At 33.4% G+C, this 23,426-nt stretch overlaps 1 protein-coding gene across 1 annotated transcript in view; it reads right to left on the bottom strand.

Moving 5' to 3' along the window:
- The window catches only part of DOCK4 (dedicator of cytokinesis 4), a 345,771-nt gene that overhangs the window by 267,946 nt on the left and 54,399 nt on the right, over nt 1-23,426 (bottom strand). The window contains exon 8 of the mRNA XM_074195289.1: nt 20,810-20,961. Within this exon, the coding sequence (XP_074051390.1) occupies nt 20,810-20,961 (152 nt within the window). The remainder of the gene's footprint in view (nt 1-20,809; nt 20,962-23,426) is intronic.

Raw genomic sequence — 23,426 nt, 5'->3', positions numbered from 1 at the left:
ATGGTGGTATGTAATCTCTTCCTCTTGAGGTATGGGTGATTGTCAGATGACAAGAATGGTAAATAAGAGGCAGTGACAGATCTCTGGGAGAAAAAAATCATAGCATCTGATGACAAGACCCCTCTATTGGGCATTTCATGAAAATTACTTCTCAAGTAGATCTTTGTAATTACAGTTATTAATCAATCAATCCATCAACAAGTATCTAACAAATATATTAAATAATAAATAAAGCACAACAAATAATAAAGTAAAACCAATAAAGAGAACTGTGCAAGGTACTGTAAATATGAATACAAAGATCAAAATGATACCTTCTTACAATGAGCTTTCATTCAAATAGGAAAGAAAACATGCACATATAAAATATACAAAGCATTAATATATAAAACAGTTAAATCCAAGGTATTTTGGGAAGGAAGGCACTAGCAATTAGAGGGTCTTAAAAGTCTTAATGTCAAAGTCTTCTGAGTTTCATCTCAAATGAAGCAAACAACTATACAGGGAGGAGGTAAAGAGGGATATGTATTCTAGGAACAGGGGAAAGTCAAAGCAAAGTTCTTTTATTTAATAAACCAAGGAAAGTTGTGTCTGAAGAACAGATGATTTGATTTCTATTCTTAAACCTGCAGGAACATTAGCTGTATTCTGATTTAAAAGGAAATTAAAAGAGATAGAATCTTCATGATGGGTTTTTCCAAAGATGAGTATCATTGAAAGAGCAGTCACAATCTGAAGCTTTTTACAAATCAACAGCAAAATTTCATATAAGTGAACAAAATAACATTTTACCTGATTGTTTTCTTAAATACTATTCCATTGAAAGATTTAATTTGAGGAAGATTTTTTTTAGGGAAATGTTGGCATAGTAAATTAAACTCTAAATTAAAAGTAAACGCTATATGTTCAGTTTACCCATTATATAGCAAAATTTAATCCCATATTGATTTCCCCTGGTGATCACAGTGCTTCTGAATTATTTGGATTGGGTTTTGTTATTGAGGCATCTTTGGGGGGGGGGTTTGGACAGGAGAGGTGGAAAAGAAGAAGAATACTACTTATTCTTATAACTAATATGCTAAGGAAATGTAGCTATTATTTGAATATAATATTCATTTCTGAGAAGTGGGGGGAGACAGGATAAGATCATATTTTTAGATGATCTAGATTTTTGCTTGGGTAGTGAGTTGCAGTGTATAGAGTACTGGGCCTGTAGTGAGGAAAACTCATCTTTCTCTGTTCAACTCTGATTTTAGACACTTACAATCTGTGCCTGACCCTGGGCAAATCATTTAATCCTACTTGTCTCAGTTTCTTCAACTGTAAAATGGGCTGGAAAAAGAAATAGCAAGCCACTCAATTACCTTTGCCAAGAAAACCTCAAATGGGGTTCACAAAGAACTGGGCACAACTGATCAAAATGATGTTCCTACTCTTCTATTAGACCAAGTTAGGTTTTATATTGCATACATAATATGAAAATGATTTTTAAAAACATTATTTGAATAGTTAACTTGAGAGATAAGGGATGGGGAAATAAAGGCTACCCATGAGTAGAGATAGAGCCCTGAGAAATCTCTTCCCATGTGTAATTCAAATACAGTTCTGAAAATATTACTCTTCAGTGTACTATTTACTATGCAAACTTTTAGTTTGATTTTAAATTATTAATGTTTAAAATTGCCTTTAAAACTTTTAGGAGGGGCAGCTAGGTGGCATAGTGGATACAGCACCGGCCCTGGAGTCAGGAGTACCTGAGTTCAAATCCAGTCTCAGACACTTAATAATTACCTAGCTGTATGGCCTTGGGCAAGCCACTTAACCCCACTGCCTAGCAAAAACCTATAAAAAAAAATTTAGGAAAGCTTGTTTAACAATTTAAGAAAAAAAAGACTGACTTCAGTTGCACAGAATTCAAGAATACTATATACACATAAATAACATTATAAAATATAGCTAATAGAAGATCTATTGTTAGGCAGAAAAAAGAGGTCCTCAGTGCTCAAAACAGATATTGGATAACAGCAAGACTTGACCAAGAAAAGCAACCAAGTAACAATAAACTTTAAAAAAAGAATAAGATTATGCAAACCTCTGTCCATGGAAAATTTACATAATGTGATCATTGCAAACAGTGCATCTTTGACATTTCCAGATATAATAATCATCCTGATCTACAGACAGTAATCATTATGACCTTTGTAGCAGTGAATCCTTATTAAGAACAGCACCAATGACAGGGAACCTTTAAAGTAAAGTTTAAAAAATAAATCTAGCAAATAACAAAGTACTAAATTGCACTCCTGGTCTGTGAAGGTAGTTTCTGAAAAGATCAAGGGTAAAGCTGACCCAAATGAGAGCAAAGTGGATAACAAAAGTTATAAAGACCTTACACCATGTCTTTGCATTATGAAGAGCTAATGTTAAAACACATTTGACTTTCAAAGCTAACTCCTATAAACATTCAAATACTCGAGCTTATTCTGGAAAAAATAATTTATTCTTTTTTTCATTTTATAAGAAAAATTCTGAACTAAAATATGAAAAATTAAGACTTCATAGAAAATAGTTATTAACCACTTCAACTGAATGGAAGGAATCTACCTAGATGGGACCAAAAACCTTTTTTTTTTGTTTTTGCAGTAAAGGATACTCTTCCTAATTGAGGGTAGTTGCTGAATAAGATATGGTCTTAGTTTTCTACTATGAGCAATTTAGATTAATTAATATCTACTTCATATAAAGAAAAATCATAATTTATTCAGCAACTATATGGAATATATATATATATTATGTATGAACATAATGTACTTGTGTGAATGCACATAATGAAAACCTCAAATATGTAGAAAATTGCTGGAGATATATATATAAAAATTCAGAAATGTTTTTTGCTAACTAGAAATCTAGGATATATGTATGTGAGTATATATATATATATACACATATATACAAATCTACACATACACATATGAATATAGTTATGCATATACACACATGGGTATGAATATATGTGTATAATTATTGTATATGTGTATATAACTGTATATATGTGTGTGCATATATATATATGTATTTTTTTTCTTATAGAGAGCTGGTGTCAGACAGAAGGTTTAGTTGCCTGTCGAGCCTCAGACTCTAAGTGAAACTGGGTAAGTCATGTCACCTCTCTCTGATCTTTAAAACTAAAAGTTGCAGACTAGACTTTTGGATCACCTTGAATATTAGGTATATGCTAATTATATCAAAAGATATTCAAGGTAATGAGGGACTTGGGAAGAGGTTCCAGCAGCTAGGGGAGAGAGGAAAGTGTTAACGACCATACTGAAATATTTGATATACATTTCTCAAGTAAGTTTCCTTACCAAGGAGTTCCCTTCAAAAGTTAAGTCATAGGTTTAGTTGGCATCCCTATGATGGTCTTACATTCTTGCCCTCCTTACACTTATCTTGTGACATAGGAGTTGTTAAAGTGACAATAAACAGCTTCAAAGTAAAGTACCATTCTGACTTTGCCTTTTAAAAACTGGTAATTAGGGGAAGAATAATTCACCTGACTTTTATTCCAAACTATTGGATCCTGTAAGGAAAGACAATTGCTTAGTGCTCTGGGGAACAGAAAGTTAGTCATCTGACTGCCACTTCTCTGTGAGTATTCTAATTTCCTCAACCCTGAATTTTTAGCCTATACAAAGACTGAAAATCTAGTAAAATAAATAAATATCAATGTGACAGAGAGGTCTCTCTTATTTTTCATTTTTAGCTTGGTCCTTCTGTGTATGAAGGATCTTGTGATCCTCGTCATTCAAGAATTCAGCTAATCTATTTCTTATTTAAAATCATCATTCTCTGTAATAACATTACCACTATCTCTGAAGCAATTAATTTCTATGTGACTGAGATCTGTAACTTAAATCAAGCATAAACTGAAAAACCAGGTTAATTCTTCAATGACAAATATTCTGATTTTCATGCAAATGACTGAACAGAGGCAGAAAGAGAAAAGCAATATTCCCTGTAAAGAGAAGACCAGAGGGAGGGTCACTGTGGGTCACTGATATACAGCTACCCCAAATGAAACCCAATGCCAAGTTTGTCTAGACAAAGCAGGAAATGCTCTGTAGAGAGTAGCTGATATTGCCAAGTTCACAGAAGAATCCCTTAACACCCTCTTCATCTATTTATGGTCTCACATAGAAATGTGTTCTCAACATGTCTGACTAGCTTTCTTTCCCCTCCCCCAACTTTATTATTTTTTTTGCTTTTGGGGGGGAGGAACAGATTTATTTAGTCCTCTTAAGATTCTGTAATAAAATCAGCTTCCTGCCAAATATGCTTAACTTTCAAAACAACAATAAATATCCCTAAGTTATGTAAAATATAAATGCTGAATTTGTGGGACCACACTACAATAAGTTGTAAATGATGTATGAAATGAGAAATTTTTACACAGTGCACAGAGAATTAAAAGGAGGTCCCTTTGCTGTCTTAACTCCTCTTTGTGCTATGCTACATAGACAACTGAATACTGATATTTCCACAGGTCTAAGATGAATGAACAATCTCTCAAATCTTCATCCTTTCTCTAACAATTTTCTTCAGGTAGTTAACTGAATTCAAAAAAAAGTAGCAGTGATGAATTAGCTATCCAAAAATGTTATCTAAAACATTTTAAAATATTTGCTACATTGAAATTGTTCCCTAAAATGAAAAACTATGTGGGCTGGGATTGGGAGAAAAGGGAATTTATTTAGATCAATATAAAGTCCTATGGCATACTGACAGACAATAGTTTTGAAAGTTGTAGTAGACCAAGTGCAATATAGATTTTAAGGGTAAAGGAACCAACCAATGAGTATCATTTCTTATTTGTTGTTGTTCAGTCACTTCAGTCAAGTTCCATTCTTTGTAATCCCAATTTGTGATTTTTTCTTGGCAAAAATAGTGAACTGATTTGCCATTTTCTTCTCTGGCTCATTTTACAGATAAAGAACTGAGGGAAAATGGCTAAATGATTTGCCCAGGGTCACATATCTAATAAGTGTCTGAGATCAGATTTGAACTCATGAAAATGAGTTTCTGACTACAAGCCCTGTGCTCTATCCACTGTATCATCTAGCTGCCCATCATGTTTTAGTCTATCAATAAACAATGAGGATACAAAGAGAAAAAGAAGATAATCCTTGCCCTCAGGGAGCTAATATTTTATCAAGGGAGGTCATATGTACTTACAGGATATCTAAATAATTTTAATAACCTAACACTGTACTCAGGTTTTTTGATACCTCTATATATGTGTTTAATTCTTATATACAAAACAAGGTAGGTAATGAGGAAATAGGGAAGGAGGAATCAGCATCTGAATGCAGGGGAAGAATGTTAAGAACCAACATGAAATATTAATAACAACATTTTCTTTTTTGTAGCACTACCCCTGGCTGATGAATAGCTAGATAAATAGGCATATGACTGTGGTGAAATTTTATGACAAAAAGTGTGTGTGTGTGTGTGTGGGGGGGATCTACATGAACTAATGCAAAATAAACAGAAGCAAGAGATCAGCTAATTCAATAATCACAATAATGTAAATGAAAGCAATATTGAACAGCAACTAAACTCTGATTAATGGAAATGACCAAATCTTGGTCCACAAAAACGGTTGATGAAAAATACTTCCCTCCTCTGTGACAAGTTAAAAGACTACATATGAAGATAATGTAAGACATGGTTGTTGCCCTGAAAAAGGAGAGTATATTCTGAGATTTGTCTGGGAAATAAAAATATATGATATTGTTAAAATTTGGAAGTTTTTAGGATATGGAAAGTACCAATGTCCGAGTGCCAGCTCTAGAGATATCAGAGTGAGCATGGTCTCTTGGACTGCCCTAACCCTAATTAAGCAAGCTGTATCATTAGTGAAGCAGAAAGAAATTTTTTTCATGACAGAAATACAACCTAGGCATTAATTAAAAAGGACCTAAAGAATTCATGAATGAACAAAAAAAATTATTTTTTATATTCTCAAGGACCTATCGACTCCTCTGTACTCTAGGTAGATACTCAAAGATCCCACAAGATCATATATTGAGGGTTGGAAAAGACCTTCAAGTCCATTTTGTCCAATCACCTCATTTCACAGATGAGAAAAATGAGATCAAGGAATGTTAAATGATTTTCTCAAAATTGGATAGGAAGTAAGTATCAGAGGAAGAATTAGAAGGATTATATTCACTGAGGATGCAGAGATAGGAAAAGGATGATTTTTTAGAATGAAATTCTAAAGGAAAGATATTTTAATTAAAAATGAATTTAATATGGAAATAAAATATTTCAATAAAAAGAAGAATTTAAATGTAGAAAAGGAAGAAGAATAAGAACGAAGAGAATAAGAATAAGAACAAGGAGAATAAGAAAAAGGAAAGGGAGAATAAGAGCATCAGAAAATTCATGACTTGAAAGTGAATTTTTAAGTTGTATTTAATTCTTTATCTGTTTTTCTAGAAGTAATGCCTAGATGCTCTTCTATAAAAATAAAACTAAAGCTAACAGCATAACATGCATGAGCTGTCTTATACTAAGCAATCAATGTGCATGACACAAGAGGAAAAGAACTCAGTTAACTAGGTTGTTTTTAGTTTCACTGAATTTCAGACAATCACACTATATATTAGAACCCATATCGATGCTAGAAAGTTTCCAGATTGAACCTTTTAATAGCTTTTCATTGGTGGATCTGAGGTAATATAAGTGTACTCTCTGATAAACAATGAAATACACCACTGGATTATTCTTCAGGCAAATATATGACTTTAATTAATGAAGCCTTAGTAAAAGTAAAGACAGGTAATGAAACTTACAAAGGATGACTTCAGCTAGTGAACCATGTTATTTCTACGTGACCACATTAGTCAGCTTGAAGTTGTGCTCAGTTGAAGATTAAGTAAGGTGCATCGCCACAACAGAGATAAGAATTAATATACCAATTTATTTCCATTCGCCCTGAATTAAAGGCCAAATACATTCAAAATTTATAATGCCACAAAATAAAATGGGAAGAAGAAAATTATTTTATATATATATATATATATATATATATATATATGATGTGTATATATATGAGGGGAGGAGAGAAAAATAGACAGGGGGAGGGAGGGGGAGAGAGAATTAAACCAGAAAGCCCGGAAACCAGAAGGTACAGCTACAAAAAGAAGACTAAATAGCAGAAGAAAGGCTCAATAATTTTCCAGGAGCAAAGTCTTAGGAAAAATGCAAGTAATTATAATCCCAGAGCACTCAAATTATTATTTATATACAAATGTGCCAAGTACAATCAATGAACAAAGTGAACTCGATCTCAATTCAAGGAGATAAATTTGATGTCAGGTTTCAATGAGACTTGGTAAAATGTGACATGTCTGAAATGAGGAATGGAATGACTATTCAAAAAAGAGGAGATGAAGTAAATGGGATACTGGAACAGTAAAATTTCATCTATTTATAGGCACAGACATATAGATACATATCATACATGCATGTGTGTATTGTATGTATGTAATTATATGCAAACATATGCACATTTGCATGTGCAAATATATGCATGTATGCATACACATATTTATGATATACTGGAGGGAATCTATAAATCAGGGAAGAAAACATTTGAGTGAGGATCAAGGGAACAGGAATGAGAAGTGACATTTAGTTTAGATCTCAACAAGAAGAAAGAAATGGATGAGGAGTCGCAGAAACAGATCATTAAACTATCATAGAGGCATGATTGAGAAACCCTGGGCATCTAGGTGGCACAGTGGACAGAATCTGAAGTCAGGAAGATCTGATTTCAAATCTGGCATATTAACTCTGTCACTCTGGGCAAGTCCACTTAGCTCTGTTTACCTCAGTTTCCTCATCTATAAAATGAGCTGAAGGGGCAGCTAAGTGGCACAGTGGATAGAGTATCATCCCTGGAGTTAGGAGGATTTGAGTTCAAACCTGACCTCAGATGCTTAATAATTACCTAGCTGTGTGACTTTGCAAAAAATAAAAATAAAAAAATGAAAAAAATATAAAATGAGCTGGAGAAGGAAATGGTAAATCACTTTGATATCTTTGCCAAGATAACCCCAATGAAGAGTTGTACAAGACAGAAAGAACTTAACAATAATCCTGGACAAATCATTTAATTTCTCTGTGCTTGTTTCCACATACTAAAATGAGGCAGTTGGATTTTAGCAACTCTAAAATACTTCCAGCACTAAACCTACAACCAATTATTTAAAAATTACCTGGAGCTCTTTTTTGGCTAAAAGAAGAGCAGATGTTAAATTCTGGACTTCTCTTCAAAGTCAAAAGACTTTTCTTTCAAGTAAAAAAGTAAAACAGAAGATGAAGTGATTCTTGATGAAATAGAAATTACAGAAACTAAGGAAAGAGGTATCTTCCAGCTTAGTATTTCCAATGGATAGGAAGATAACAATGGCAACTTGAATTTATACAAGTTTAAGTTTAAGGCTTATTTACAAAGGAGAAATTCTGACAAACATAAGCAAAATTTTGTGATGATAGATTTCAAGTTCAGAGAAATTATTCCATAAGTATTAAACAAGCACAGAAATGAGACATTTCTATTACACAGTATTACATATGGGAACAAAGTCTAAGAAAGGTAGAATACCATCTGTACTCCTTATTAATATAAAAAATGACAAGGAGGAAGGAGGTTAGGAAAAGTATTTGTCAACTGTAAAACACTTAAAAATGTGCGTTATGACTTCGAGTTCATTCTAGTTCTGAGATCAGGATCACAGGATCATAGATTTATAATCAAAAAGGAACTTAGAGGACATCAAGCACAGCCCCTTCATTTTGCATATGAAGAAACTTGAGAGTTAGAATAGTTACATGATTTGCTTAAGTTATATGAGGCTGAAATTAAACCCAAGTCTTTTCAATTCCAAGTCTAGCCCTTTTTCCTTTGTACCAGAGACCTTTAAGGCAAATCTTTTGTTAAACCACTATATAATATATTCAAATAACATACATACATTGTATACACATATATATATATATACACTCTCTCTAAATATATATTAAATGCTTGCATATATAGACATCCACAAATACATACTATAAGCTCTTTTATAACAAGGACTGTCTTTTACCTTTTTTTCATCCACAGCACTTCACACAGTGCCTAACACAGAATAGGCACTTAATAAGTGTTTATTAATTGAAAATATATTTATATATATATATATTATATATTTCTATATGTTCATATATATGCCTATATCCACATCTATATCCATATTTATCTATATCTATACCTGAGACAAAGATAAGTGAAAAAGTCCTGATGATGATTCATGTATCCCTCTACTGATTGATGAAATAAAAAAAGAGGCTAAGTGGCTCAAATGATAGATTCAGTTTATGGACTAGATCAGGGAAATGGCTCACTGGCATCTCCATTTACTACTTCTTTCTCTTGACTCCACAAAATCAATTTTAAACTGATCGACTTTTGTAAATATACAGCTAATTAAAATACTTCCTAGGGATGAATCTCAGATACCCTCCCCCCCCGGCATAAAATCTATTTTGCCCAGAGTGTCTATATTATCAGTATAAATCTATAGTTGGGCCTTCAGTCAACTTTAAGTTCAAGCTGCTTCATAACCAACTGAAAAAGCTAGATTTTTAACAGAAGACCATGTAGGATTTTTGCTGACAGTAAGATATCTCAGCAAATATCTTAATCCTAAAATTATAATAAATTGTAATAGGTATCTACCACAAGCCCCAAAGGCTCTAAGTTTGGATATTATCTTGAGGCAGCCTCAATACTCATTTCTGAGCATTATTAAGAGCTTAAATGTAGTGAAGAACTCAGAGTCAAAGCATACCACAAGGTTCCCTCAGGTAACTCAGCTTTGACTGACCTGAAGTTTTTAGTGTAGGAAAAGATGCATCCTTATTTTGCTAGAAGAGGAAGAACTCCAGTTGTTTTTCTGGTAAGGGGCACAGAGGGATATGGACAGGGAAGAATAAAAGATTTTAGTGGGTAACTCAGAAAATTAAAGGATGACAAGGAACTGAAGATGATAGAATCAACACAGGCATCATCAATAATGACAAGAATTTATTAAGCACCTAATATATAGTAGGTATTGTGACAAATGTGGGGAATTCAAAGAAAGAAAAGCATGGTCTCTACCTTCAGATTTTAATGAGGAAGACAGCATGCAAACTACCACAAACATGTAAAATGTTTAGAAATTAGAAAGTAAACTACTGGGCCTATACCCTGAAATGATGATGAAAAAGGGTAAACACATTACTTGTACAAAAATATTCATAGCAGCTCTGTTTGTGGTGGCAAAGAATTGGAAATCAAGTAAATGTCCTTCAATTGGGGAATGGCTTAGTAAACTGTGGTATATGTATGTCATGGAACACTATTGTTCTATTAGAAACCAGGAGGGATGGGAATTCAGGGAAGCCTGGAGGGATTTGCATGAACTGATGCTGAGCGAGATGAGCAGAAACAAAAAAAACACTGTACACCCTAACAGCAACATGGGGGTGATGATCAACCTTGATGGACTTGCTTATTCCATCAGTGCAACAATCAGGGACAATTTGGGGCTGTCTGCAATGGAGAATACCATCTGTATCCAGAGAAAGAACTGTGGAGTTTGAACAAAGACCAAAGACTAGTACCTTTAATTTAGGAGGGAAAAACTGATATTTTATTGTCTGATCTTGTTATCTCTTTTACTTTATGTTTCTTCCTTAAGGACATGATTTCTCTCTCATCACATTCAATTTGGATAGATGTATACCATGGAAACAATGCAGGGACTGGCAAATTGCCTTCTGTGGGGGGTGGGGGGAGGGAAGTTAGATTGGGGAAAAAATTATAAAACTCAAAAATAAATAAAATCTTAAAAGAAATTAGAAGGTAATTATAAGGAGGTTTTAGAAGATCAGGGATTGGCAGAAAAATTTCTTGAAGAAGGTAAGATTTAAGCTGAGCTTTAAAGGAATCCATAAGATAGCTAATAAGAATAATGAAGATGAGAACAGCAAGTTACATAGATCCTTAAAGGTTGTAAAGCACTTTGTAAATATTATTATTTTTTTCCTGACAATACTGAGAGGTAATTGTCCTTATTATCCCTGTTTTATACATGAAGAAATTGGAATAGATATAGGTTAAGTGACTTGTCCAGGGTCACACAGCTAGTTCATGTCAAGGGCCATATTTGAACTATGTAATTTCAGGCCAAGAACTCTATCCACTACATCCTATAGGCAGAAGAAATATCTGAGGGAATAGTGCAACTCATTTATTTTACAGATGAAGAAATTAAATTCAAGGATAGTTAAGTGACTTGCCTAAGGTCATACAATTTACAGTATTACAATTACAAATGCCTGCTGACTTCATTTACTTTCATCTTAAATTTTTCTCCCCTATTTTTTCCACATTCTGTCTCTCACTGAACATAATGGAAAGATAACACACTGTGATCACATAAGGAATTTTCAGTATTCACCAACAAAATAAAGTGGTAAATTTGTAAGAGACAGCAGGAACAAAAATGTGGCCATCCCCAGGTTTAGTTGAAAGGGTTTGGAGGAGTAGGTTAGAGAAAAATGAGTAAATTGAGTACCTGGTATGTCAAAGTATTTGGCAAAGTATCATTATGTAAGCTTAAGTCCACTACTATGAAGTCAGGATTTGAAAAGGATAAATAGCCTGGGAGGCAAGCACTGAACTCATTATGAAAAGAAAGCAAGTATATTGCAATGCATTGGAAAAGAGTTATTGAAATTTTGATTGGGTGGTAGGTCTGGATTGAGTAAACTTCAAAGGAAAAGAAGTTCCTGAGTGATGGTGGTAGAGGTTGGATATGATCTTGCAATTCCAAATTCTATTTTTCATGCTCCCTGTCACTTTCAATCCTTCAACCTTTCAGTTCTTTCTAAAGACATAAATTCTGCACTATTTATACTCTCTTCTCTTCCTTATCTTAATCCCTTGGTGAACCAGTTCAACTCTGCACAAGCTTCAGTCTTGAAATACTCCTACCATCATTGTTTTCACCTCTACTAATAAAGTGAACAAAACTGACAAAACATGCTGAATAAATTCACTATAAATCTTTTCTCCCTAATTTTAGCTGAGCACTCACTATGGTAAGGCAATTCTTTTACACTTCTCTACTTGGCTCTATCTTGTTAACACCACAGTGACTTTTCCAAATCTTCTCATTCTTCCCTTCTTGAATCTCCTTTAGTTCCCTCTCACTGCATCTTTTGCTAGTCTCAGCTTTGCCTTATAATTCACTGAAAAAATTAAAGCCATCCTCTATGTGTTCCTTCTTCTCCCCGATTTCTCAGTTCACATCATTGAGATACATTTTGCAACTCTTCACTGGTCTCACATGAAGAAATGGGATACCTCCTGGCAAAGACTAATCCTTCTAACTCTCCAAAGTTACCAATGATTTCTTAATAACCAAATCTAATAGATTTTTTTCAATCCTCATTGTACTTATACACATTGTTAATGATTCTCTTCTTCTTGAAACTCTTCTATCAAAGTGTCTGATACTAGTTCTCCTGCCTATCTGAATACTCTTTATTCTTCTCATTTCCCCCTTGACTGAATTCTTTTTTTTTTTAGGTTTTTGCAAGGCAAATGGGGTTAAGGGGCTTGCCCAAGGCCACACAGCTAGGTAATTATCAAGTGTCTGAGACCTGATTTGAACCCAGGTACTCCTGACTCCAAGGCCAGTGCTTTATCTACTACACCACCTAGCCACCCCTGACTGAATTCTTTTAATCTGGACACCATCAAGATCATGGGTCAGGAACCCCATCATATTGTGAAACTGCATGAGGTTTGGTATTTACACCTCATGAGTAATCTTACAACCTCTTCATTTATCACATGGTTCTTTAGATTAGAGTCCATCATGATTATGCTCCACACATGAGGTACTTGGTACTTCTCTCCAGAATAGAGAAAAAGAAAGAAAGTAAGCTTTTGTTTTATCCTCCCCCATTTGAGTGCAAACTCCTTGAGGGCAAGGGCTATTTTTGTGGTTATTTTTTCTCTTTTGTTGTTGTTATTTTATTCCCCGCCCCCCTACAGAATGTTAATTGCAAAGCTTGGTAGATGTTTATCAACTGATGAATTGCTGAATCATTATTCAAGTCATACCTGATAATTGTGGATGATCCCCATAATTTAACTTCTTTCCTACCTCTATACTATTTTGCCTGATGATCTCAGTTATGAAAGATTCAATTATCATCTCTATGAAGATGATTCTTAAATCTATTTATCCATTTCTAACTTTTCTACTAACCTCCAGTCTCACATCACCAATATCCACCCCCTTTTCCAAATTTCCCAATTTCTATCCAGGGTACCACTATACTCTCAGTTACTCAGACTTGCAACTTAGGTAGCATTCTCAACTTCTCATTCTCTCTCACATACCTATGTCCAGTCACTTGTTAAATTTTGTCATTTTGACCTTTATAATGTTTCTCCTATATATTCCTTTCTTTCCTCTGAAACCACTCTAATGTAAGCCCCTATCACCTCAGTAAACTGCTGATTGTTATCCCAGTCACAAGTGCCTCCCTAATCCAGTTAATCCTCCACAAAGCTATCAAAATCATCCCTCTAAAAAACAAATCTGATAATTTCACCCCTTGAAAAAACTCCAGAAGATCCCTATAATCTCCATTCTAAATATGAAATTATCTACTTGGCTTTCAAAGTCCTAGACCATATGTCCCCACCTACCTTTCCAGTCTTATTACATCTTACTCCTCTTTCCCCAAACATATTCTGTGATCCAGCAACTCTGCTGTTCTTATTGTATCTCACTCAAAACATTGCATCTTCCAAAACTGGCAGTCCCCTATTCCTGGAAACCTCTCCCATCTCATCTGCCTTTTAGTTTCTTTGGCCACCTTCAAGTTCCGGCTAGAATACCATTATCTTCTGCAAAGAGAGAGAGGAAAACCTCCATCCATTTTGTAATGCTATTCCTTAATATTTTGAACTTGGGTTCAAAAATAAATTTTGGATATATATAGATATAGATATAGATTAGATATAGATATAGATATATATAGATAGATATATATAGATTAAGGGAAATCTAGCATAATAGTAGTTGCCAATAAAAAGACTTGGGGGTTTAATCAACTGTAAAGTCAAGTAAGTCAACTACATGCTATATTTTAACACCCCCTCAAAAAAAACTACACAATTACTTTATTTAATACATGACAATTTAAGTAAAAGAAACAAATAAAACTCTCTCTAAATATAAACTGAAGATGATATAATTATTATAAAGAACAAGTTGGATTCCAAAGAGTAGATATAAGAATTTCCCTACTTCTTTCTTTCTTTGTAAAGGGATCTGGTGGGACTAGAGTTAGAAAATATTATATACTGTCAAACTTACCTATTTTCTTGCTTCTGACTCACACCTACACCAAATTATCTCAGTTAAAATTTTTATTAATTCTTTTCCTATTTTCTACATAGGAAGAATTTAGACATTCCTATAAGTATAAGAGAATTTGACCTATTCTAACTGACTTTATTTGCCCTCTGATTTAATATTTCCAAAATACTGATTTTAACAAGCATTTGGAAACTGATATTTTTTGGTTTTGGGGTTTTTTTTTTTGGCAAGGCAAATGGGGTTAAGTGGCTTGCCCAAAGCCACACAGCTAGGTAATTATTAAGTGTCTGAGGCCGGATTTGAACCCAAGTATTCCTGACTCCAAGGCTGGTGCTTTATCCACTACACCACCTAGCCGCCCCCCCTGAAACTGATTTTTTTTATATTAAAGTGTCAATTAATATTTCTTGACCAGACGCCACAGGAAATATAAAGAAATAAGTGATGTTGTCTCTGCCCTCAAGAAACTTTTAGTTTGGATAAGACAAACAAATTAAAAGCAAAACAACAACATAAAACTTGAACAGTTCAAGACAGCATGAAAAGAGATGTCACATGCTTAACTACCCAAGGAATGATTCATGCATTAAAAGAGTTTAAAAAGCGGGTACTAGAGTTTAGAAGTTGGAAATGTTTACTTAAGGCAAAAAAGAGTTTAGGAAGACTTTAAGGACGTCACCTGCATTTTGAAACTAAGAATCTGAATAGGAAAAACAAGGTTAAATAGTACAGACCAAAGTCTATTGCAATTAACCACAAAGGAGTATATAAATTTTATTTCTATTATAGAAAAATGCAAAGATATTAAGTAATGGTTGAAATAAGTGAGTTGTAGCCTGGGATTTGGAAATCTTTTGTTAATTTAGAGCAGCATTTAGAGCAGGAAAGAATTTTGAAGGTCATTGAGTCAACTTCCTCATTCTACACATAAGAAAACTGAGGCTCTAAAGGGTTGAATGATTTGTACAGGGTTACACACCCAGTGTGTGAGGTAGGATATGAGCACAGGTTTGCTTCACTCAACCCTCTACACCAGTGATATCAAATTCAAATGAAACCAGGGGACATTCAACTGTACATAAGAATCCGTAAAGCTATATATTGATTGAGAAACTATAAATTAACATTATCTATGCCTCATTATATTTTTATTTTGTTAACTATTTTCCAAATCCATTTGAACCTGGTTCCACATACATTGAGGAAAACTGGACCAAATACAACCCATGGTGTTTGATATATCTGTTCTATATTACTCTACCTCTTACTGAAATATGATTTCACCTGCAATTTGAGTAATAACAAATGATAGTAAATAAGAATTAATAAAACTATGATGAATTATCTTAATTTTCATAATTAAAAAATTTTCCCTTTACAACACTCAGCATTTGAATTCAATTCAAATAAAATTCAGTGAATGTTTTCATTTAATAATCTATTCCATTGAAAGTGTGGAGAGAGATATTGAATTTTAATAAGACATGATGTATGTTTACAAAACAGTATCAAACAGGAGAAGAAAAGACATACATAAATATAGCATCATATTTACATAAATAGAATACAAAATAACATATGCTAAATACATGAGAGTTCCAAAGGAAGTAGTGCTACATGAAGTTTAAGCGGGGAAAAGATCATCCTTAGTGGGTGTATTTTAGAAGTCTTCTAGGAAGAAATAACATTTAACACTGACTTTAAAGATTTTTTTTGAAATTAAATAAAACAAAGATTTAAGAAAGAATCTCAAGTGTAAGGGTCACTATGAGCAAGAGTTCAGAAACCAAAAAAAAAACCACATGACACATATAGAAGTATAATGCTTGCCTTGGGGGTTTAAATGAGCAAAGCAATAAGAAGTTTTCTTGGTGAAATAACAAGGATGCTTTCAGAAAAACCTGAGAAGACTTACATGAACTGATGCAAAGTGAAGTGAACAGAACCAGGAGAACACTGAAAATACTAACAGCAATATTGAATGGTGATCATCTGTGAATGACTCAGCTATTATCAGGAATATAATGTTACAGGACAATTCCAAAATACGATGAAAAATGCTATCTAGTCCCAGATAACTGATGGAGTCTGAATATAGATGAAATCTGAATATAGATACTTTTTTTCCCTTTTTTTTGGGGGGGGCTACATTTTCTTTTGCAACATGCTAAAATGGAAACATTTTACATGACTTCACATATAAAATCTATATTGATTGCCTTCTCAAGGAGGGAGGAGGGAAAAGGAGGAAAATAATTTGGAATTCAAAATTAAAAAAAAACTAATGATAAAATAAAAAAGAAACTTCCCCAAAATTAAATAAACCATTTTGTTGAGAATTTAAAAAAAGAAATTTTCTTGGCAAAAATCATTTTTTGGTGGGGAGTCAAAGAGTGGAACATGGGAAGAAGGATGCTAAGGTTCATTTCTTGGAAGGATTCATCTCTAAACATTTGTAATTAGCAAAATAATAACAATAATACAAAGTGAAGTGAGCAGAGAACAAATATATAGCTTCATAGATATAGGGACTCTCCAGTAAGTAAATGCACTCTTACACTATAGCTCACACTATTTGTGCAACTCATAGTCTTGTAGAATTCTCTAGAATTCTATGAGAAATTGTGACCTAGCTCAATAATGCATCTCTTTCAGTAATAAAACTTATCAGATTGGACGGCATACCTCACTAGCTTACTGACTTTAGCACAGATGGAAAATAGATTGAACATTCTGGCTTTAGGGGATCATAGATCTAGAGCTGTAAGGGATATCAAAGAATGATCTCTAGACTTCTGATGATCTCTGTAGAACTGTCCTGTTCTAAGATTCAATGAATATGCTTCAGATAGCAATTAATTTCAATACACATTACATATTCATATTAAATAGAAGAGCTTAGCTTGGAGACTAATAATAAAAGTAGCAATTTCTTCCAAAAAAATGTTTTTCAAAGAAAATTAGGCAACTTTATGATTTGTGCCTATTTTTTATTCAATAAGAAAAACTTTATATCTCTGGAAATAAGCAAAAAAAAAAGCAAACTACTAGCAAAGAGTTCTTCTACAGTATCTGAATTAAAATGAAAGATGTCCATTGTAACTATTATTATATATTACAAAATCAAAATCAATTAGGCACTTGGAGTGAAGCAACTGGAAAAATGAAAATGGTGAAAGACTAGCAAAGAATAATATGAGAAATATAATTGTTCTTAGATACAGATAATTTGATCCCCAAATTCATCTTTTTATGGGACTGAGAAGAGAGGGAATCTATCCTACAAATGACCATGCATTAATGTGCTACTGCAACTCTTAAACCTGGTGCCAAGATGACCCTAGGTAGATTAGATCTATTCCAGTGGGGAAAAAGTTTTAGCAGGTTATTAAGCTGAAGAGTTCTCAAGAACAAGTTAGAATATGGGTTCTGTTGTCCAAGATTTATATTAGCTATGTTCAGAGAAACTTTGGACTATAAATCAATGAAAGGAGACCCTAAACTGAAGAAATCAAGAGTGCTTCAAGTATTAAAAAAAAAAAAACAGAATGGTCAACATTCATCACAGGCTTATCAATTGAGTATTTTTTGGTTTGTTTTATTTTTTTACTTCTTTCATTGACTGACTTAAGCCAATTTGGGCCCCATGAATTGGTGTGTAAGATAAAAGCAAAGAGAATGAGTTTTCTCAATTTAACTGATTACAAGTCAGGTAAATTTTTTCCTTTTCGGGTGAGATTAAAATTATTGGTTAAAAAGAGGTTTGGGATGAGAGTATTACAGTTATTGTCAAACATTTATTAAATAGCTAATATATGCAAGTTCTTATATAAGGCATTGAAGTCACAAAGAAATCTCTGACAAAAATCTTACTCTCCAGGAATTTAAAATCTAATTAAGGAAGAAAACATTCAGAAACAATTATGAAACATAGGAGAATGAGATAATTAATATTTACATAGTCTTTTCAAAACATAGACTCAAGGAAAATGCTAGAGAAGAGAAACCTAAGTCTAGAATACTGTGGAGGGATAGAAAGTGGTGTGTAATGGCTCCTGAAAGAAGGTGGAACAAGTACTTTTTTCTCATTAACACAATTGAAACTTGATTGACTATGAATTCAATAAAATTTGTATTGATTGCTGTTTTACAATTCCCTATTTTATTTCCAGTTTTAAATTCTCTTTCCCCTTCCTCTGACTCTTCCACCTTGATAGCAATTTTTGAGTTAAAAGAAATTTCCTGCAAAGAAATAGGGACTAGGACTAAGAAGGAAGGGAACATTCTATGAAGAAAGGTAATATGTTAGACGTCACTGATAGCTTGGAAATTGAAAAGTAGTGACATGTAGAACCAGGCTAAGTCTTACCATTTGGAAACTACCTGTGAATATTATTTTAGACATAACCCTTAATTCATCCCCCCTCTATTTCTTCTACTTATAGGAGAAACCTAAAAATCTTTTAAGTTTTATCTCCTACTGAAATGTAAAACTTTCTGGGAAGACTAACACAACATGGTACTTGTTCAGTCGTGTCCATTTGGGGTTTTCTTAGCAAAGATAATGGAGTGTTTTGAGGGGTTCTTTTTTGCCATTTCTTTCTTCAACTCATTTTACTGATGAGGAAACGAGGGCAAACAGAATTAAATGATTTGATAGAGCTAGTAAGGAACTAAGGCTGGATTTAAATTGAGACTTTCTTGACTCCAGGATCAATGCTCTATCCCTTTGTACCAACTAGGTAGAATGAAAAGAATACTTCTGGAGTATGAGGACCTAGGTTCAAATCTAGCTTCTTGTATGGTTTCTAGCACATTACAATTTCTCTTAGAGTCACTTTTTTTTTCATTTCTCAAATGAGGAATCTGAATTAATAATTCAAGAGATTGAATTGAATCTCTTCCAGTCTAATAAAACCAATGATCTTAACTTAAATAACATCACTTTTAAGTTATTGTGAAAGGATTTAGCAGATTATTTTCTATGAGTAGAGAGTAAATAGGATATGAGGATGTGGAAGAGAAGAATAATATGAAGTCCTGGTCACCTGAGAGTATAATAGGAGGCTGGAAAGATGAAGGAATAAACAGAAAAGGGAGAAGAGATCTCCATTAGAACTGGTCCGATAAAGGAAATTAGAAAGAGATAAAAAAAACCCCACTTTTTGGAGCATGAGGAAAAGGTAGAAACTAAAGGCTAAAACTAAAATAGGATATCAAAATTTAATCATCTCTGATTTTTAAAAAGTATAAACAAGTATCAAGTAAAAAGTTATTCACTCAATGATTCTTCAGTTTGTAGTGAATTTTATACTCTTAAGTACTGTCATATTAATCTACTAGAATCTAAGCTCCTTGAGGGCAAGGGACTATTTCTTATTTTGTTTTGTTTTGTTTAATTTTGTATTCCAGGTACACAGCAGACCCAAAATAAATGTTTGTTTGTTGAACTGAATTAACGTAATTAAAAAGTTCTCCAAGAGAGATTACCCTAGGTGTTTCTTAAAAGCAAGTATTTTGCATAATAGTAACAAACTAAAGATTAATTTCATTTTTCTTACCCTTTTTCTACCTCACAGTTAATTATGAAATTTCTCAAAAGAGGTCATATTTCATATGCACAACTGAATTAAGATTTTGTTGTTTCTTTTTAATGCCTTACAATTTAAGCCCTCAAACACTTTGATATTTTAGCAGGTTATGCATATAAGCAAAAAAAAAATGCTCTTTTTTTTTTTAGCAAATGGCAAAGCAGATTTTCTTGCACATATTACAAGCTTTTAGGACCATTTTTTAAGGGATTTTTTTAAAGAGTAAAACAGCTTCCCTTTAATAATAAAGGAATTATTTTACAGTTGTTGGAAATGAGGCCTCTCAGTCACAGGATAATAACAAGACTCCCACAAAGAGAGATACTATTCAGTGAAAGTTAGACCTAAAATATTTGCAACAAAGATTCTGAATTCCAAGAATGTAAAAAGTAAAATTATTTTTAAAGTACTACATCTGGGGCAGCTAAGTGATGAAGTGGATAGACTACCAGCCCTGGAGTCCTCAAATCTGGCCTCAGACACTTAATAACTGCCTAGCTGTGTGAGCTTGGGCAAGTCACTTAACCCCATTGCCTTAAATAAATTGTAAAAAAAGAGAGATATTCAGTCTTCTTTAAATGAACTACACAAAACCATCTTTATTCAAACATGATTATCAATAGCATACTTGTCTGAAAGTATCATTAAAACACAGTTACCATTATAGTATTAAAAAATAAAAACCAAAGTCTTATGAGGATGGTACACAGTTACCTGATTGGTCGATTTTCTTTGCTATCAAAAAGTGAGAAGATGACTTCTAGCTCTTCGCCCAAGTTAGAGCACATTAAACTCTTCATCTGAACAAAGAGGTGGTGGCTGCTTGCCTGTACTGGAGTGTCTTTCTTCCTGTGTCGGTGCTCCATCTGAATAACACCAACCCAAATAGAAAAAAAAGGATCAGCACAGTCCAAGCAAAGGAAAATGCCCCATCAAATCAAAATGTAGGTACCAGATAAAAGGGTAGAATGTGAGACAGCTACAATTTTCCAATATAACACAAAACATGTAATCATGAATGACTGCTCTAGTTGGAAGACAAATCCTAGTTTTTCTTCCAATACCCAAAATGGTTTAATGGAAAACCAAGAGATCTTATGCATCAAAATTAGGAATATCTCTCATGACAAAAATGAATGGATCATTAGCCAACATTTCTGATTAGGTATCTCATGTGATATTATTCAAAAGAGCTCAGAATTTGAAGTCATAGAATCTGAGTTCAAATCCAAATTCTGCTATTCACTACTTATAGAATCTTAGGCAAATCTCTTATCCTTTCTGTATCTCAGTTTTCTTACTTATTAAGGAAAAGGAAGGGTTAAGATAACCTTTGAGACTCTCTCAGTTCTTGATCTGGGTATCAGGATCTATTTCCAGAAAAAAAAATGTCATTAGCTATGTAACTTTTAGAATAATGAAAGAAAAACAGCAAAATTCTTCAAAATCTCTCTGATCATTCCAGTAACTATAATTAGGAAGCATATGCTGCAAAGTGACTATCTACTTAAAAAACCTAAGGAGTAAGATATGTAAATTAAGTACTAGAAAAGTACTTAAAACTAGAAAAGTTTCTCTAAGCTGTCCTATGATAAAATGAATGTGCATTTACTTTGTATCTGTCTTATTTGATAGGCAATGCTATATATTGTAATGATCTATGAACATAACTTAACCTCCTGCTGAATGTTAAGCTCAAAACTAGATGAAAAAGGGGCGGCTAGGTGGCTCAGTGGATAAAGTACGGGCCTTGGAGTCAGGAGTACCTGGGTTCAACTCGGGTCTCAGACACTTAAAAATTACCTAGCTCTGTGGCCTTGGGCAAGCCCTTAACCCCATTTGCCTTGCAAAAAAAAAACAACTACAAAAAAACTAGATGAAAAAGCAGAATTGATAGTACTTGTCTTTATCTAAGATCTGTATCTTTACACAGGCCTATGTCAGTCCTAGGCATACAGTAGGGACTTAATAGGTGTTAATGCTTATACAGCTCTTTAAGCTTTGTAAAGCATTTTCCACATTTTATCACAATGGACATTTCCAACAACCTTGTGAAGACTAGTTGATGTGATTTTTCTCATTTTACAAGTAGGAAACTAAGGCTGAAAGGGGTGAATCAACTTGTCTAGGGTTCCACAGTTAGCAAATATCTGAGACAGGATTCAAATTCAGTTCTTCCTGAGATGACAGAAGAGAAAATTAGTTTGACCATAACTGACTGGCAGTCCTTAAACAGTAGCACAGCATTTATATGTTTTCAATAAGTATATACTGTTAAAGACTGCTTAGATGATATTGTAATCCTGTTATAAAAGCTATAATTATAATTTAATTGCAAATGTATTTCAAATATTTAATCTAAATGTGTAAATGTAATAATCACCACAGGCTGATTTTTATAACAAAAAAATACTTAAGATGAGTCTATTTGCTACAAAAAGATTTTGAAAAATCTAATGGCATATAGGCATGATATCTTTTCAGTTTTTATTACTGTTTATTATTAATTGGACTTGAAATACCAAACTTATAAAAACTACAGTCAACTAGATAGATTTATCATTATAATAAATTCAATAAATAAATACATATATTATAATAAATTCAATCTCCCTAAGAGAAAAACAAGAGGAAAAGTTCTTACTCTGTCAAGAAATTGAGCATGGCAGGAGCTCTACTTATTTCTAGTTAACTCTTTAAAAAACCATCTGGAGGGGTGGCTAGGTGGAATAGTGGATAAAGCATTGGCCTTGGAGTCAGGAGTACCTGGGTTCAAATCTGGTCTCAGACACTTAATAAATAATTACTTAACTGTGTGGCCTTGGGCAAGCCACTTAACCCCATTTGCCTTGCAAAAACCTAAAAAAAAAAAAAACCATCTGGATAACAAAATACTCACCTACAGTCTGAGTCAAATATAACCTCTTTTCTCTCCCCAGCTCCTCATCAATATGACTTCATTTTTATGCAAAGACATTTGTTTTTGAAGAAGGAATAAAATCTAAGAAACTTACTATCTTAAACTCAATCCTATGAACCCCCACCACCTTACCCAAAGTTCTAATTGTGACTTGAGCAAGGAAATTTCTGGTTTATTTGAAGCTTGAGCTCCCAAAGGTAAAGCTGTAGATGACTTATCTGAATATAAGAACCTTTAAGGTCTGGAGAAATAAATGTGGATCTGGTTAGATTTCAACTTTTTAACTTTTAGCTTAACCTGTGTTTTCATGTATGTGTGTATTGCTTTACTATTGCTATTGCAGATTCATACCTCTTCTCCAATTCATATTCAGGAGAATTGTTTCTGGTCCTGACAGATTATATGCCTAAC

Source organism: Macrotis lagotis, chromosome 7, assembly GCF_037893015.1.
Source record: "Macrotis lagotis isolate mMagLag1 chromosome 7, bilby.v1.9.chrom.fasta, whole genome shotgun sequence".
Classification (NCBI taxonomy): domain Eukaryota; kingdom Metazoa; phylum Chordata; class Mammalia; order Peramelemorphia; family Peramelidae; genus Macrotis; species Macrotis lagotis.
Note: the sequence above shows the minus strand (reverse complement) of the source record. Positions and strands in the feature narration are given on the sequence as shown.